Source organism: Sebastes fasciatus, chromosome 1 (genome assembly GCF_043250625.1).
Source record: "Sebastes fasciatus isolate fSebFas1 chromosome 1, fSebFas1.pri, whole genome shotgun sequence".
In the NCBI taxonomy this organism is placed as follows: domain Eukaryota; kingdom Metazoa; phylum Chordata; class Actinopteri; order Perciformes; family Sebastidae; genus Sebastes; species Sebastes fasciatus.
The window spans coordinates 19,084,306-19,102,964 of record NC_133795.1 but is presented as its reverse complement, the minus strand read 5'-3'; the positions used below and the strand labels follow the sequence as shown (position 1 = coordinate 19,102,964).

Sequence of the window (18,659 nt, the reverse complement as noted above, 5' to 3'; positions counted from 1 at the left end):
TTTCCCTCCAGTCTTCTGTTCCTCTTGTGTATGTGTGTGTGTGTGTGTGTGTGTGTGTGGTGCTCAAATTAATCTGATACAGAAAAATGTGTCAGTTTTCACTCAAAAATCAGACCAGAGGTTTTTATATATAAAGTAACTAATGTTACATTACTAATGTACAAAATGTTGATAGGAACTTGGCTCTGTGAGCTCATAGTTCAACAGTCCCAAACATTAATTTGCAATTAATCGCAATTAATCATGGACAATCATAGGATTAATCTCGATTAAATATTTTAATTGATTGACAGCCCTACTTAGAACACATTAAAATACAAAGTATCATAAATAGAAATGATTTACCATTGATTTTTAATCAACGTGCTGCTGCCTCGTGTTGCATGTTATGAGCGAAAAAACATTGACTTGAAACTTACTTCCATTAATACTACTTTCCAACTAGGGCTGGGCAATATGATCATATATATCGTCAAAACAATATTAAAATGTCTTGTGTATATTGCTATATGTAGGCCTATATTTATTTATTTTTTCTCTATAATTTTCTCTTTAAAGTGTTATGTTAATTTTACACTCAAGTTCTTAAAATGAGAAAAAGTATTTAATTCACACAGAAGTATACAAAAGCAGGCTTTATCATGTGGTTATTTCATTCAGACTATTTATTTATTGAATTACCAAAAACATGCTATATCATGATATATATATTGTTATTAAGATGTGAAATGACCTATATCGGGATAAAAGATTTTGGCCATATCACCCAGCCCTATTTACAAACTTCACTTCCATCGATCAGTGAAGGATTATTGATCTGTTCTTCACAAATACTCCACATTATTGGAGATAGATTGGGATTAAAACCAGAAAATGAATAAAAAAGATAAGCAACAGTGGCCTTAATATCCCAGTTGTAGCATCTTGAGTGACTGCTGAGTGAGTCTGTGTGTGTGTGTTGATTTGCAGCCTGATGTAATACCTCATCACTTTGTGCTTTACTACTGTGTTAAACCCGTCGTGTCCGAGCATCACAGCCTTTTTTCCGTTTTTGTTCTCTCCTTTTTTCCTCCCTGTTTTGTTCTTTTTTTCAAAGCTCTACTGGTTCTAAATAAAAAAAAAGAGCCTATCTTTCACTCATTAAATGAGTGGAATAGAAATACAGCTGCGTTTGATAGCCGACACGCCCCGCTTCCTCTCCATGTCCCATTTCAAAAGCAGCGGCTCAGTGTGAATATAGGAAACAGGGCTAAACCCAGATCACTACTACAGCAGTCAGCACTATTTTCAGAGCTGAGAGCTGTCCGACCACTCAGGAATCAAAGCCAACACGTCTACATAAGCTAAGCAGCAGCACACGCCGTGCTCCCTCACATGAGTTAAAGCACTGAGACGTTTTCGCACAGTTAATCATCATCTGTCTGCGCAGACAGTCTTTCCGCAGCGCTGGCAGTACTTTGAGAGTAGCCTTTCAGAGACAGCTTTAAGAGCTCCGTCCTCCTCTTCCTCGGCCGGCTCCCCTCTTCCCTCCGCTCCCTCTTTGTGTGCAGCAGTCAGCCCTCGTAGAGCAGCTGTCCACTCGCCTGTCCCGTGTCAGCTCCCTTTCAGCACTTGGTAAATGATACTAATGATGACAGTGATGCACAGCCACAGCGCTTAGCTCCTTCCTTCCTATGAGGCCCAAAGTTTTGGAGCTGCTGTGGCTTTGGACGTGAAAAATACAATAATTTTGTTAATTATTTTATAAAATCACCAACAAAATATTGTGATGCACTTAGTCTTTGGAGTGTAATCCTTTTTATCTTTGCTGATTTGTAAAGTATGATCCTTTAGTGTATCGTTTGGAAGAAATGCCAGAATAGCGTGAAGTGATGAAGGCAGTCTCCATCTTATTTCCTTTCACACTTCTTCCCCCTGGGGTGCACTGCACTATGTCTATCTGAAGAATCTTGTGCCACAGCAAAGTATTTTTTTTGTTTTGGTAAATGTCTGCTTTATTTGCTGCTACAGCGAGCGTTCCAGCCAGCGAAACAGAATCTGTGAACACCGAGAATCAAAACGGGGAGGATGAAAAGACGCCATGCTGCGGACCTCTGTGGTGAGAACTTTGCACGACAAACCTTTTCAAAAACAAGACCACCGTTATTTCTTTGAATTACAACACTTTGATTGCTTTTCCCTTCTGGTGTGACCATTGCTACAGATATTTAAAAAAACATCACTCCGCACAAACAGCCACATTTCATCCTCTAAGTGCTCTTTATCTTTTGATTTGTGAAGAAAGTGGTCAAACGGTTAAAGCAGATAACTCACTTACATGTCTATATTGCCTTCCTATCCTGTAACGCTGCGTTTGGACACCTTTTATGTTGTTATCAATGAACCCGACCAACCTATCACTTCCCTGCTACAACCTGCCTTTGTAAACTTTGACAAATTCTTCTTCCTTTCAGTCAAAAAATTTCCAAGTCAAAGTTCAGGTCAGTATCTTTGTTTCTCTGCATGGTGCATATATCTGTTACTATGCCCAGCATTAGATTATACAGATTTTTATTTGTAAGTGCTTGGCTTTCATTTTACTGTATTTTAATGAGACTTTACTGGGGATGATAAATCAACAGCTTTTAGAAAGTCAGCATGTACCATGAGGTATTTTTAGAGAATAGTCTTGCGCAGTATTTTTCAGCTCATTTACTGAACAGTATGACTTGCAAAAAAATATATCGATGCAGTTCCCCCGCGGCTCTTCCCCCTTGCTCTTCTGCACTCTTCTTAATAATGGAAACAAACTGTAGTGATTTCATTATTGAGGTGATGTATTTATGTAATCTATGTGACCAGATGGAGATCCTGTGTTCTTCTAAATCAATCCATTAGCAAAGTGAGTCACACAAGCGTTGTTCTTCGTACTGACGTCATGTTCTCCCTCTACAGTCGGCGCTGGCGCCGCTGGAACAGGTTCTGCCGCAGGAAGTGCCGGTTGGCTGTCAAATCGGTGCCTTTCTATTGGCTGGTCATCATCCTGGTGTTCCTCAACACGCTCACTATATCATCAGAGCATTACAACCAGCCCATGTGGCTGACACAAGTGCAGGGTATGAAGAGCACTACAGTACACAGCAAAGACTTTTGATTCATTTTGTTATTACCTAATTCGTATATTTCGTTAAGTTAATAGGACATGTTACATTTCATTGAAAGTTGGTGGAACCATGAGCCAAGGAGAACCAAAATATTAAAGGGGACATATCATGATTAAGTAATTTGTTCAATGCTTGTGCACATACATCTGGGTATCTGGAGTGTCTACCAACCCACAAACCGTGAAATAAGACAACCCAGTCAGTTGTTTGTGGGCTGCCCATATCAGAAAACATGTGATTCAACAATCCGTTCAGATTTGGCTCCACTTCCTATGTCACATGCAGGCTCATTAGAATATATCGCCCACAGCTTGAGAGCTACCTTTGTAAAGGTGCGCCATATTTTTCTTACAAGCCAATCAGAGCAGACTGGACTTTTTCAGGAGGGGTCTTAAAGAGACAGGCGCTAAAACGGAGCGTTTCAGGCAGAGGGTGAATACAGGTATATTCAGACGGACAGTATGAGAAAAATAATGTGTTTATTGAACATTAAAGCATCTAAACATGTTCTAGTAGAAACACAAAATACAAGTATGAACCTGAAAATATACTTGATATGTCCCTTTTAAGGGATTTCTTAATATTGCATGTCATGATGGAATTGTGGAACATTTTAACAATTTTCTCACTTTGAATAGAGTTTTTTTAATAGAAATGTATAATAAAAATAAAATATTAGTCAACATTTTATATATTTTATTTATTAAAATGCAATTTTATGTGTGCAGCTATTATATTTGTGCAGCCTTGGCACACAGTAGATTTACAGTACGATCTCTGGGTGGTTTAACAGCAGTGATGATTCTTTGCATCCTTCATATCTCTACACTTTCCAATGTGTCACTCTAAAACCCTTTACTGTATCTCACTCTCTCTCTCTTCATTTATTTGTCTTTTTTTAATGTTCTGTGTTTCAGATGTGGCCAACAAGGTGCTGCTAGCAATGTTCACATGTGAAATGTTGGTGAAGATGTACAGTCTCGGGCTACAGGCCTATTTCGTGTCACTGTTCAACCGCTTCGACTGCTTCGTGGTGTGTGGAGGAATCACTGAAACCATTCTGGTGGAGCTGGAGATCATGTCTCCTCTCGGTATCTCAGTGTTCCGCTGCGTTCGCCTGCTGAGGATCTTCAAGGTCACACGGTGAGACTGTTACCATGCTGTGTTTGTCTGTGCGTCTGGTGTATGTGTGTTGTTCAGTACATCATCTGTCCCTCCTCCTCTCCACTGCTTTACAGTCACTGGCAGTCTCTAAGTAACCTGGTGGCGTCCCTGCTCAACTCCATGAAGTCCATCGCTTCCCTGCTGCTGCTGCTCTTCCTCTTCATCATCATCTTCTCCCTGCTGGGCATGCAGGTGTTCGGTGGAAAGTTCAACTTTGACGAGACCCAGACCAAGAGGAGCACCTTTGACAACTTCCCCCAAGCCCTTCTCACTGTGTTTCAGGTATTTACTGTTCAGATTATGGCAAAACTGTACACCACAGTCACTCCATCTGAAGAGCAAACATTCAGCATTCCCCCATCGGTGGAAAATACAATGAACGTGTAGATAAAAATGAAAAAAGCTGTTGTACCGTCGTTTGCACAAACAGATTTAGAGAGAATTACGGTATGAGGCTTTACAGACTGTCAAAGGCTAAGAGAAGAGAAACAGAGCTAGACCAATAACTCAGCACGATATTGACTTACTGCAGATAGGAGTAGAAACAGAGTCACTATTACATTTGTTGTAATACAATACATATCATATATAAATATATGATATAGTAAACTTGTATGTTTATGTTTCTGGTTGACACCAGACACATACCCTCTATTATTGTTAAGCTTGACACACTATTGTTGATGCATCTACCACTAAATAAATATGATGATCGATTTTAGATCCTGACCGGAGAAGACTGGAACGCTGTTATGTACGATGGAATCATGGCCTACGGAGGCCCTTCCTCTTCCGGGATGATCGTGTGCTTTTACTTCATCATCCTCTTCATCTGTGGAAACTGTATCCTCTGTCGCTGTAACAAACACACCTGAAACTGCTGAAACAGCAGCAAATACCTATATTCATAATTTGATGTATGGAAGATATAAAGCAGTGCTTTTACACAGAGTTGTCCTTTACCGAACACTTTGCTCAGATATCCTCCTGAATGTCTTTTTGGCTATCGCTGTGGACAACTTGGCAGATGCAGAGTCTCTCAACACGGACGGTGGAGGAAAGAAAGGGTGACAGCTGGATCTCCTACTATGTTCATGCTCAGATGTATGCTCAAACTCTATCATTCATAACAATATCTGTGTTCATTACAGGGACAAAAAGGAGGAGGAAAAAGATGACAAGGTATCCTTACTTTCAGAATTATACATTAATTTATATTTACAGTTTACAAGGAGTTATACGCACTTTATAAACTTTCTATTTGTCTGTAAGGAGGAAGAGGAGGAGAATGACGAAACTGCGGCGGAGGAGGAGGATCCAGAAGTCCCGTCGGGGCCTCGGCCGGTCCTCTCTGACCTGGTAAAGAAGGAGAAGATCACTCCGATCCCAGAGGGAAGCGCCTTCTTCATCTTCAGCACCACAAACCCGTACGATACACTCAGACATTGTCTTTTTTACACACATTGACACAGGTTGTGCCTCATATCACACTGATCTCTCTGGCTGTGTTGCGTTTCCTTTTGTCCTCCAGGTTTCGTGTGTTTTGCCACAAACTCATCAACCACCACATATTCACCAACCTCATCCTGGTGTTCATCATGCTCAGCTCCGTCTCGCTCGCAGCTGAGGATCCCATCCGAAACTTCTCAGCTCGCAATATTGTAAGTTCACAAACCTTCAATAGAGTTGTATTTAAAGCTTCTAGCAGACTGTGTAGCAACGATAAGCAGGTGAAGTAACATTATTAATATATCCCTTTCACACTGGGTTTAATGTTAGTTTAGCATTTTGAGATGCAGCTGTGTCATAATTCATTGAATTCGGTGGTTTTGCATGTTTTAGCCCATTTATTATAACTTGCATATGTTATATTACTACTGACCATTTTCCAAAGCATTCACCACCTGAGTTTCAGCCCGTTCTCATTCCCAGGGCATTAAATACTGGCGCTTTGTCACGGTCGTTGGCGTTCGATACCGCCGCACCAGGCACCCTTTAGCGTTGGTATGAGACACACCGGGCTTTCCATTAACTACAATGTAAACCCATCTGCGGCAACAGTAGACGCTCAGAGGAAGTGCTGTGGTGACGTAGTTTAAAGAGCGAAACAGACACACAGGGCGGGTGGATGGGTCCAACAAACACAAGGCTTTCATCCAGTAGACCGCTGTTCGTGTCCCGTGCGTGACGTTTCACTTTCACGTTACAATCAGCTGTTTGTTCGTGTCCCGTGTTCACAACATTCAGTCACATTTTCACTGTAAAAATGTAGTAATTTTAAGCCCAACCATGTTGTTTTTTGAACATGTAGTAAGTGTTTTTGTTTAATTCACAACATTAATCACGTGTTTACTGCAACCGAAAAGTGACGGCGAGCGGTCTGACAAAGCGTCATTTGGGATGAGAACGTGTTACAGCTCGATACATTGATTCCTTTCTTTTGAGGCAGCTTATTTTTATTTCATGCTTATTTTTCAGTAAACCAATTAGAAAATATTTGATATGCAAGACAAAGGCAACTTCATGAGATTTGTTCTTTATGAAACCACCATAGTCTGAGGAGGATTTAAAGCGTTTTTCACAATAAGTGAAGCAACAAACAAATAATGCATTTGACTTATTTGCAGAGAGATGTCATCAGAAATATGTCATTCAACTGACATTTATCTATTATGTCTGTGAGTCTGAACTCTTCCAAACTGCCCATAAATCATAGATTTTGAATTTCTCTGCAGAGAGGATAGAGCTGCACTTTTTGTCCTCTGTTGCTGTTCTCCTCTACACTAGGACGAGAAACAAATTTCCTTGTACAACATCTACGTCATCTATCCTGTCCTTGACAGCAAAAAGATTACTTGTGGTTTATTTTTCAAAAACAATACATACAGTGTTATTACCAGGACAAAGACTGTTACTGTCAGGACGCCGGGATAAATGCTTGGAAAATGTACGCCGTCTAAATTCAATGCCGACGTCTGGCGAACCCGCTCATGCTGGTCGGTTCCAACATTCATGATTTAGGGGTTTAGGTACTCAACAGCAACACCTTAGATCCAAGAAATTCAAATTATCTTTTTGACAATGTTATTTGTCTTTTGGAGTTGTCTTAACAGCAACTTATCTCATGAATGTAATGCAGCTCACAAATCACAGATGTCAGAGTGTCCTTAAATGCAGCATAAAGGAGAGCTTTTAAAAATGTTGCCAGGCAGCTAGTGTCAGGTTTCTGAAATACTGATATTAAATGAACCTCTCTCGCTATCTGGAAGGTTTGAACTTATGGTACACTTTGGCTGACAATAATGTTAAGGATATGCAATTTATATTTTATAAGCTAAAACAGGCAAAAACACGGGTATAGTCATGTAAAGCAGTGGTTCCCAACCTGGGGTCCAAGATCACAGAGGGTGCGCCAGGATTTGTCTGCTCTGAGGTTGTCAAAATTAGATTTGCATATGTAAAACTGAAATCATAACAACACACTGATAAAAGTCTGTATATAAAACGATTTAAATCAATTATTTGCTACCTAGTAGACCGCATTCTGTTTAAACCTGGTATTTGTACACAGTTGCAGATAAAGATCAGGCTTCACTATTATTAGTAGTATTATACTATTTGTAGAATTAGATTCCAGTGGTGGCTGCGTAGGATTGTTTCCGACTCGTGTGATCCAAACATTTCCAAAAACTCCAGAGCGTTGTCAAGTCCAAAAGTCAACTTTTAAAAAAAAAAAAGAGATGTAATCATTTCCAAAATTCACAACATGTTTTCATCTAACGAAATATTCAGCTTCAATCCATGTTTGTTGGCGTTTAGCCTTTAAAAAAAACATTTTCACTGCAGTCAAAAGCTTTTCTTAGATACAAGTAGGAGCGGCTTCGAGGAAAATAGGTTGGTAACCACTGCTGTAAAGCAAACAGTCAGCCAGGGATCGTTGTGTTTCATTTTCAGTGCATTATAATGATTTTAACTGATTGATTATGGTTATTTATGACATGTATTGCATAAACAATGATGGAGTAGTAAAATCACCTTTCACTATACAGTATATGAACTAGTCATTGGATACTTTTTGTGTGATGTTTACTCTAAAAAACTCTTTCCAGAAAATTCTTCTTTTTTTTTCATTCATCTTGATTACATATAATGTATAAAGCTGCAAGATGAACTGTCTTTGTTAAACATGTACGTTGCTTTTTGCAGATACTTGGTTACTTTGACTATGCTTTCACGGCTATCTTTACTGTTGAGATCGTGTTGAAGGTAAATGCCATGTGTCCCCTGTCCGTGCTGTGACTAACCACACCCCAATAACACTCCAAACGTCTCGTTGCCTTCCAGGTCCTAGGCTATGCAGATTATGTCTTCACTAGTATGTTTACATTTGAGATCGTATTGAAGGTAACCCCTTAAATGACAACGAGAGCCTTGCTGCATTCTCTCCTTGTGTGTCACCTGCCACTCAGTACAACCTGGCTTGTTTGTTTCCTTTCTCTTATTTACTTTTCTCTTTACGGCACCTCTTTTAAAAAGCAAAAATCATTGGAGTTGTTACTCTGCACACACTTACACAAAGACAAGATTTGTTCAAATTACACTAAACAAAGAACTCATGTTGGGGGAAGGAAACATCACATCTACATTACATTACATACTCACATGGGTGTCACGTCATTCGGGCAGTCATCGCTGAAATGATTTTGATGATGCAGATATGTAAAAACACGATGCAACCCCTTTTGTGCGATGCAACAAATTTTAACGGGCTGTTCAGACATCGTTAAAGGCGTCGGCTGAAGTTGAGCTCGAGGTCATCTTCAGGGAGGTGTTCGAAGTCAACTCCAGTCGAAGCAGCCTCCATGCCTCTCGTTCTGACTGCTCTTCAGATTACCCATAAAAGAGGGGGCAAAACCAACCATGTTCCTGCCGAGCATGGTTCAGTCTGCTTTCCCTGACTGAGTGCATAGAAATGTGGAGTAGCGTCTGCAGCCATTTGGGCAAAGCCAAAGTCCATCGCTGTTTTACTTCAAAGGCTCCTAGTTAGCGCTCTCCTCCTCTCCGTCCCTCTGCGAGCCTCCACATTTACATGCACTTGGAAAATTAATCCTTTACTTTTATTATTTCAAAAAGAGTTATTTTGGCTGGTTTTTCTTCTCTGCCTGCTGAACTCTGAAGTTTTAATTGGGAGCTGCTTCCCCTTATTATTCTCAACTATTAAAGAACATGATGGAATGTGCTTTAAGATGACGGTCCACATGAATGTGACAGTAAGGCCATTTCAATTTTCCAATCACTATAAATAGAGCTCTTGCAGGTAGTAAATATCCCTGACATCATGGCAACAAAATGCATGTTTTATTGCCTCATCCCATAGTCGATTGTGAAATGAATGACTTACTACTACATTCATGTAGTGAAGGGCTGTGGTGGTGGCGACGGTAGATCTAGCCTCCTGTTTCACCGCTCTGAGCTCGCCACCCTGAATCAGAGTGATCTAAAAGAGTGTGAAGACGTGTGCAAGGTGGAGAGTGATGTATGTGAGCATATGGTTTTCCTGTTTAACATGTTCATGCTGTACAGTATGTGTGTCTGCGTCCTCTGCTGTGTAACTCTGTATTTGTGTGTGTCTAGTGTGTGTTGGATGAAATATGTGTGTTTTTTTTCTTTGTCATTTGCTCCTCTAACTTCCTCCGTCGTTTCCTCAGATGACAACATATGGAGCCTTTCTCCATAAAGGGGCTTTCTGTAGGAATTACTTCAACCTCCTGGACCTGCTGGTGGTGGGAGTTTCCCTCGTCTCCTTTGGCATTCAGTGAGTATAAACATGCACATTTGCCTCCTGGTGCACTGAATGTGAAAAACTGAATGTGGTCCTTGACCATAGACTGTATCTAAGAAGTAGACCTGGTCACCGTGACATCACCCATTGGTTTGTGAACTACAGTTTTAAAGCCTCGAGTTCGCCATCTTGTTTTTTTGCAACCAGAAGTGACACAAGAAGGTGGAGCTAAATACAACTGAACACGGAATAAGACATTTTTAGGTGACCAAAAAGGTTATAATTAACTTTCATGAACTGAAAACACACTGTGAAAGAGTTTAAGTTGTAAGAAGAAAACATGCACAACACCCACACCGGACAACGCCGTGGTAGCGACATGTCAATCACAAGGTAGCCCCGCCCTAAAGCATACCCTGCTTTATGGTCTATTTGTCTCTAAATGGGACCATAATTTACAAAATGAACATCATGCTGTAATGAAGAAGACTTGAAACTAGTGAATGAGACCATAAACTCATGTTTACAATGTTTACTTAGGTAATAAATCAAGTGAGAAGTAGGCTCATTTTCTCACTGACTTCTTTACAATCTGAGGTCTTTTTGCAACCAGAGGAGTCGCCCCCTGCTGGCTATTAGAAAGAATGAAAGTTTAAGGCACCTCAGCATTGGCTTCACTTTTCAAATCCAGAGTTGACCTCTGCCCTTGAAAAACAACAACACAGTGTCTGATGTTTGAATGGATGTAATGAATGAATGAAAGGGAGAAATGCAGAGGTGGAAAAGGAGGCTGAAAATCCCAGCACTTCTGTTTCCAGTGTAGGCAATCTGCTGAGTGCTTTATGGTTATTTATTTCTGGTTTAGTAATTAACAGTTCACTTTGTTCTCCTGATCGCTGCTTACTCTGTCTCTTAATCTCTTTCTTTTTAGATTAGTCAGGAAGCCGACAACGTAACTTTGATTGTTTTCAAGAAACATTATATAAGAAATGTCCCACTCTTGTTCTAGTATTGATTCTAGTGTCACCCAGTGCTTCCTTATTGTGTGAATAAAGCTGTAAACACATTGTGGCAGCCACAAGTTTTATGTTTGAGTAGTCAGCAAAGGTCGGCCCAGCAAACGCCACCTTAAAAGAACAGTTTTTTGGGCACCAAGAGCTATGGCACACAAAGAATTTAGTTCCTGGTTCCTCTGGTTGAAAAGCAAGTAAAGTTGGTTGGGAAGTTGGTTCCTGGGCTTCTGGAAAAGTTCCTGCGGTGAAACTGGAACTCTTTATTCTGGAATATCTTGCTGTTAAACTGACACGCTTTTGCTTTTATCGTTCAGGTCCTCGGCCATCTCAGTGGTAAAGATTCTTAGGGTCCTTCGTGTCCTTCGACCCCTGAGGGCCATCAACCGAGCCAAAGGCCTAAAGGTGAGGCCTCCCCTTACAAAAAAGTTTATTTTATGAAGTAAAGTTCAAGTATATTTCCCTCCTTTCCTTTATGTAGTAAGTATACTAATATCAATGGACTAGCAGTATACTTGTAAGTGTACTACTTCAATACTCCTTGGGACTAAATTGGCCCCGTTTTTAGTTTATGAAAATACACTTTAAAGTATACTCTCAGTAGATTACTAGTTTAATAGTTTTTACTGCAGGCATACTTCTAAGTTTTCTTCAAGTATAATGATAGTACTCAGCCAATGATTGTCGTATTACATAAAGAGACTAGCTCATTGTGCTATTTGACTTTTTGTGATGAGATTAAAAAAAAAAAAAAAACATTGTTTTTCTCGCATACTTTTCTGTATACTTGTCATTATAAGGCAAGCATATAATATAATACTAATAATATAATTTTGTTAAGTATATCTCTGATAAAAAGTAAACTGAAAGTATGCTCTCTTATTTGAAGTTTAAAAGAAGTATACTAATAGCACACTTTTGTAAGGGTCATGACAAAGTCACCCTGCAGCTTCTCCACGACAACAACCACAATCAGCGTAGACGCCACGATCTGTAAACAAGTTTATGTCTCTGTCTTACAGCACGTGGTGCAGTGTGTGTTCGTGGCCATCAGAACTATCGGTAACATCATGATCGTCACCACTCTGCTCCAGTTCATGTTCGCCTGTATCGGGGTGCAGCTATTTAAGGTCAGCAGCACTGAGGTTGACAAAAAATCTGTATTACACATGAAGCTAGAGATATTGAGTTTTAAAATCTGCGTCTGTAGCATGAAAACGTAATGTTTCATCCACAGGGGAAGTTCTATCGCTGCACGGATGAAGCCAAGTCCGCCCCAGATGAGTGCAAGTTAGTGTTTCTAGTCTTGTTCCTTCACAGTTAATTATGATCCTAGTTTCAGTCTTAACCTCCACACAACATTTTCTCATAGGGGTACCTACATCCTGTATAAGGATGGAGACGTGAACCAGCCAACCATCCACAAACGACTGTGGCACAACAGCGACTTCAACTTTGACAACGTCCTCATGGCTATGATGGCGCTGTTCACTGTGTCCACTTTTGAAGGCTGGCCTTCGTAAGATTCAAACTTCTTAATCCCACAGCTTTGAAAATGAGATCTCAGTAGGATCACATGTTCTCTCTCTCTCTCTCTGTTTTCTTCTCTTCTCAGTTTACTGTACAAGGCGATCGACTCCAACAGGGAGAACTTGGGTCCCATTTACAACTACCGCGTGGAGATTTCCATCTTCTTCATCATCTACATCATCATCATCGCTTTCTTCATGATGAACATCTTTGTAGGTTTTGTGATCGTCACGTTTCAGGAACAAGGAGAGAAAGAGTACAAAAACTGTGAACTCGACAAAAACCAGGTCAGAGTCAGCCGTGTGTGTGTGTGTGTATGTGTGTGTGTGTGTGTGTGTGTGTGTGTGTGTTCGGTCAAAACTAAAGAGAAATTGAGGAGAACTTCAAATATACTGATTTTAATTTATTCCATAGAGAAGATACCATAATAGGCTGCAGTGGGTCTCTTGACTTTGTGGTAATGTGTGAAGAAAAGGATGAGGCCCTAGTCATTGCAGCTCACAAATGTCCCAGAACTGATTATCACCATCGTTAACATTGTGGCTCATATAAATACTCTACAGGTTGGACTGAAATGAGAGCATCAAGTGTGTCTCTAACTGAGCATTAAAACCAGCTTTGTGTTTTTCTGCGCAGCGTCAGTGTGTGGAGTACGCTCTTAAGGCGCGGCCGCTGAGGAGGTACATCCCTAAGAACCCGTACCAGTACAAGTTCTGGTATGTGGTGAACTCCACTGGGTTTGAGTACATCATGTTTGTGCTCATTATGCTCAACACGCTCTGCCTGGCTGTACAGGTAAGAAGTCACACTGTATTTACACCACTGAAGCCAACCAGCTCACTGAATAAAATGAAATGAATATGTTTAAAAGAATGACATCACACTAGGCAGCAAGGATTATTCAGCAGTAGTACTGACCAACAAATATATTTACAGATTATAGGCATTTTTAATGTGTATTTAATCTTTCTTCTGAGACAATTTGGGTGATATAGTCTTTATAAAGCTACTTATGTAAGTCCTAAATATGTATAATATATATATATGTTAGGGCTGTCAATCAATTAAACTATTTAGTCGCGATTATTCGCATAATTGTCAATAGTTAATCGTGATTAATTACAAATTAATCGCACATTTTTTTATCTGTTCAAAATGTACCTTAAAGGGAGATTTGTCAAGTACTTAATATACTTATCAACATGGGAGTGGGCAAATATGCTGCTTTATGCAAATGTATGCATATATTTATTATTGGAATTCAATTAACAACAAAAAAACAATGACATATATTGTCCATAAACCCTCACAGGTACTGCATTTAGCATAACAAATATGCTCAAATCATAACATGGCAAACTGCAGCCCAACAGGCAACAACAGCTGTCAGTGTGCTGACTTGACTATGACTTGCCACAAACTGCATGTGATTATCATAAAGTGGGCATGTCCGTAAAGGGGAGACTCGTGGGTACCCAGAGAACCCATTTTCATTCATATATCTCGAGGTCAGAGGTCAAGGGACCCCTTTGAAAATGGCCATGCCAGTTTTTCCTCGCCAAAATTCTGCGCAAATTTAGAGCATTATTTAGCCTCCTCCACGACAAACTAGTATGACGAGGTTGGTACCAATGGATACTTTATATTTTCTAGTTTCATATGATACCAGTATCTTCACTCTAAAATATCCGAAATATCGAATAGCGGCCAAGTTGCATTAATGCGTTAAAGAAATTAGTGCCGTTAAAACAAATTTTTGACAGCCCTAACATATCCTGTATATAATGTGTTAAAACATCTGCTGTCAAGTCTTTGTTATTATTTATTACACGGCTGTGTTGAATACTCGATTCTGATTGGTCAATCACGGCGTTCTGCGGTCGGTAATTTCTGTATATCAGACCGTTGCTATGTATATCAGACCGTTGCTATGGGCGCAGTTTAGATGTCGGACTCTGGCGGACCGTTTTGTGTCAAAATATTGTTTTTTTTCAGTAAGCCGTGTAATAAGTGGGATAATATACAGCTAGCGGGTCATTGTTGTGAAAGAATCCCCTTCAGGGCGATCCACTGTGCGTCGGGGTGCAGCATCACCCTGTTGGGGATTCTTTCACAACAATGACCGGCTCGCTGTACATTATCCCTTACATATCAAACATTGATCTGAGTGTAATGATGACATCAGTATAGATGAATCAGCTTTTAAAAATGTTATTTTGTTATCAGTATCTTATCTGCTAGCTTTTTACCTCCCCAACAGCCATAATTACTTCAGCAGTGCAGTTAATTTCCAGTTACAATGTGTACTATTTTTGAAAAATTTGACTTTGGCACCCTCCAGTGGTGTTATCACCGTGGTATCATCGGTGCAAGCAGACCCAGGGACAAGGAGATAAAAGCAACACATGCAGCATACATTTTCACCCAGATTGTTTCATTTTTTCAACCCTAATAATTTGAAGGCTACTGTAATCGCATAAATAATATACACTTAGTGGCTCTAAAGGTAGTCTTCTTAATTCTCATTAGCATCATACAATTTTCTTTTTTTTTCATCTTCATGACCAGAGTCTTTATTTTGTCTCAAATGAATTAAGTACAAATCAAAATTTGAGCAGCTCCCTTTTCTTCAGTTGTCTTTAACCGTCCCTGTTTATCGTCTCTCTGCAGCACTACGGACAGTCAGCGCTCTTTAACTACGTGATGGACATCCTTAACATGGTCTTCACTACTGTCTTCACTGTGGAAATGGTTCTCAAACTCATCGCTTTCAAACCCAGGGTGAGCAAATGTCTTCACTCAGCAAAAGAGCAAATAATATGTCCAAAAATGTTAAACTATTGCTTGAATGTTTAAGAATGGAGCAGCGTACGTTAACGTGTGAAAACTGATTTTCATTTCCCCCCTCCACTGCCTGGCCAACAGCTCTGTGTTGCGAAGAAGGACAGGTTACTAGTAAGAGAGTGTGGGGTGCAGTGCTGACTTTCTTTTTAAATAAAATAGCACTCACCGTTTGTCAAGTTCTTGGCAGCAGTGTTTCTGCATGTAATATTAGTATCAACATCAGCTCTAGTACGCTGCAGCTCAACCACAATCTGTAGAAATCAATGCACCATAGTCGAGAGTCCTTCAGCTGAAGTAGCCAGCAGGGCGTTTTAAATAAACCAGAATAAGTCTATATACATTTCAGTGAAAGAGTAAAGACTTTGTGTTTGTGCTGATCTAACACCCAACTCGCCCACCACTCACTCCGCCTCACTCAGGGCTATTTCGGGGATGCCTGGAATGTGTTCGACGCCCTGGTTGTGATTGGCAGCATAGTAGACATTGTGCTCAGTGAGATTGATGTAAGTAAAGCTCAGCCTCAACGAGTCCCGCTTCTCTCTGATGACCTCTCTCTGCTCGGGCCACCTCGGCCCACACTGCTAGTCTCCATGGCAGGAGTCTGACTTTCTGGCTTTTTATCTGATCAATCTTTATCTCCTCTTGTCTCTCTTTTTGTCCTCCCCTGACCCTGCCATCTCATTAAATCCACTCTTCTGATCATCTCTCCTTCTCTTCATGGTCTTTCTCTTTCATTCCCATCTTCACCCTTGTATGTAACGCCATGCATTAACAGCACTATTTCACTGATGCTTGGAACACATTTGATGCCTTAATTGTTGTCGGTAGCGTCGTCGATATTGCTATCACTGAAGTTAATGTAAGTACTACTTTTTTTCTGCCTTCCAAGTTGAACTGAAGCCTTACAGGAAAGCCACATGGCAACTGCCAGTGTTACTCTCAGTCTCTAGTGCAGTGGTTCCCAACCTGTTTGCCTTCTTGACAAGAGTTGAGAGAAGATCGATCGACAGGGTCGACACATTAAGCGGGGGGTATGGGGGTCCTCCCATGGACGTATTAAGAGAACAGGATACAGCATTGGAGGCGGGGCCCCGTCCGATCTTCTGGCGATCGTTCGCATCCATTGGGAGCAGGCGCAGTAGCGTTCGCTCGATCACATGGCTCGGTCACGGGGTCACAGCCGGCACGCTGTTGTCACGGCTCGCTAACTCCGCCTACCAGCCCTCCGCTGGGTCTCATTCACATGAACGGAGGAAGGGAAATAACTCTGGATTCGGCTGTTAGTGCATTTTACAACTTTTAGGACCTAATGATTTATTCAAGCGTTCATAGTGGGATGTTGATTCACCTCAAAAAAAATTATCCGCTGACTTACAGACATCTCTTTCCCAATGTAAGTCTATGGGAAAAAGTCTTTTTGGGCCCAATGGCATCACGTGACGGACACGGAAGTTGTAGTATCGTCGTTTGGCCACTACGAAAATTGGCATCAACGACTGGCGCTCTTTCCGGGGGCTTGGGTCCTCCCCCACGAAATGTTGACGTCAAACACTTAATTTCACCAATTTCTGCCTTTTCTGCATCAAGTTATGGTGGAAATGTCTTTATGTTTTGAGGTCGGAGGTCAAGGGGCCACTTTGAAAATCGCCATGCCAGTTTTCCCTCGCCAAAATTTAGCCTAACTTTGGAGTTTGATTCTGGCCTCTTTCCCATCAAGCTATATGACATGGTTGATACAAATGGATTCCTTTGGTTTTCTAGTTTCATATGATACCAATATCTTAACTCTAGCTTTAAGACTGAGCCCGCTACAACCTCTTAAAGACAGTAATGTCAGCCGGGATCGCCGGCAATCCCGCAGGTGTTTTGATAATCGCCACCGTCAATCGATGAGGTAAAAGTTTGTAGTGTTTCACTAACACAAGAAAAGTCAGATCATCTGATGACCCCTCAGACTTTGTTTGGGAACATCTTGTGGGAACCACTTTTTCTAGTGTTTTCAGTTGTAGGCTCCACTTTAAAATGTTGTCTGCCAAACTAAGAGCTATCATGATACTTAGCATGCTAAATCTGTGTTATTTGTGGAAAGGCATTCATAGTTAAAACGCCATTGGCTTATTCTGTAAAGCTTCAGTTTGACCTTCATTTACATCCTGTTGTTATTAGTGCTACATCTACAGTACAGTGAGTTAATCCAATAATCTGTCTTGTTGCAATTTTACTTCTGCTAAATGTTTTATCGTCAATTTGTTGCAGTACTGTTTGTTGCAGGAATCATGACAAAATGTCTGATGAACGTGCTGATTGTTAACTCTTGGACACGGCAGTGAAAATCCGGGTCAAAAACAGGAGTCTCTCTCACATTTCTCTGTGAACTGAGGCCTGTATTTGGTTCAGATCAGGATGACTTATGATGTGGTTGTCTAATTCTTACTCTTGTTCGTTTTGTTTCCATAGAAACTTGTAGAGGCAAGTATGGCAATGAACAAAATAATGTTGTGTGTGTGTTGTATATAACAACTTTATCTCCGGGACCCCTTTACAGTGGATCAGAAACTAGATTGGTCATCGAATGAAAGCAAAAATCGATTTTTGTAATTTTTGTAGAACAGTAACATCGAAAGCTTATTTCAGTATTGATCAAAGTCACTTTGAAAATTCATGTCAAGGCTCAATAATATAGTGGATGAGTACTTCTCTACATTAACCAACTACAAAAATCTCTTTATGGCTTCACAAAATCATGATCCACTTTGTTGTGTTTGCTTTGAGTCTACAAAAATGTTAAAGATAGTCAGATGTGTAGTCCAAGATACAAACAAACACCTAAAGGAATAGTTATGGTGATGATGGTTCTTGTTAGAGGTCAACCGTCCCCTCATCCCCCTCCTGAGTGCTCTCACGTCTGAGCTGCAGTGCTGTTTCTCTGGAGTTATATTTCATGTTTTCTGTGTTTTCTCAGTTTGAGTTCCTAAATGTGTGTCTGCATGAGTGTATAAACAAACTTTGTTTAAAACATACGGTGGTGGTGGTGGTGGTGTGTGCAGGTTATTATTGTTATGCATGTGTGTTTTACTTGTGTGTACTTTAAGCTGTGCTGTATGTATGTGTGTTATGAATGTTGGGGACATGATGTTGATTTCACAAGGACTTTCATAGTGGTTCTTGTGAGGCACCTTTCATCCA

General features: G+C 40.5%; 1 protein-coding gene across 15 annotated transcripts in view; it reads left to right on the top strand.

The window, feature by feature from the left end:
* The window catches only part of cacna1da (calcium channel, voltage-dependent, L type, alpha 1D subunit, a), a 76,688-nt gene that overhangs the window by 40,605 nt on the left and 17,424 nt on the right, over nt 1-18,659 (top strand). For 7 of the 15 annotated variants that reach the window (XM_074635938.1, XM_074635921.1, XM_074635930.1 and 4 more), the window contains 20 exons: nt 2,011-2,098; nt 2,454-2,480; nt 2,935-3,095; nt 4,061-4,286; nt 4,382-4,589; nt 5,030-5,150; nt 5,287-5,374; nt 5,459-5,489; nt 5,580-5,734; nt 5,839-5,968; nt 8,652-8,711; nt 10,016-10,122; nt 11,417-11,504; nt 12,122-12,229; nt 12,337-12,389; nt 12,472-12,618; nt 12,715-12,916; nt 13,266-13,424; nt 15,300-15,410; nt 16,249-16,332. In XM_074635938.1, the coding sequence (XP_074492039.1) occupies nt 2,011-2,098; nt 2,454-2,480; nt 2,935-3,095; nt 4,061-4,286; nt 4,382-4,589; nt 5,030-5,150; nt 5,287-5,374; nt 5,459-5,489; nt 5,580-5,734; nt 5,839-5,968; nt 8,652-8,711; nt 10,016-10,122; nt 11,417-11,504; nt 12,122-12,229; nt 12,337-12,389; nt 12,472-12,618; nt 12,715-12,916; nt 13,266-13,424; nt 15,300-15,410; nt 16,249-16,332 (2,354 nt within the window). Of the gene's footprint in view, nt 1-2,010; nt 2,099-2,453; nt 2,481-2,934; nt 3,096-4,060; nt 4,287-4,381; nt 4,590-5,029; nt 5,151-5,286; nt 5,375-5,458; nt 5,735-5,838; nt 5,969-8,513; nt 8,574-8,651; nt 8,712-10,015; nt 10,123-11,416; nt 11,505-12,121; nt 12,230-12,336; nt 12,390-12,471; nt 12,619-12,714; nt 12,917-13,265; nt 13,425-15,299; nt 15,411-16,248; nt 16,333-18,659 lie in introns of all 15 variants that reach the window. The other 8 variants (XM_074635870.1, XM_074635842.1, XM_074635957.1 and 5 more) reach the window with 3 other exon arrangements.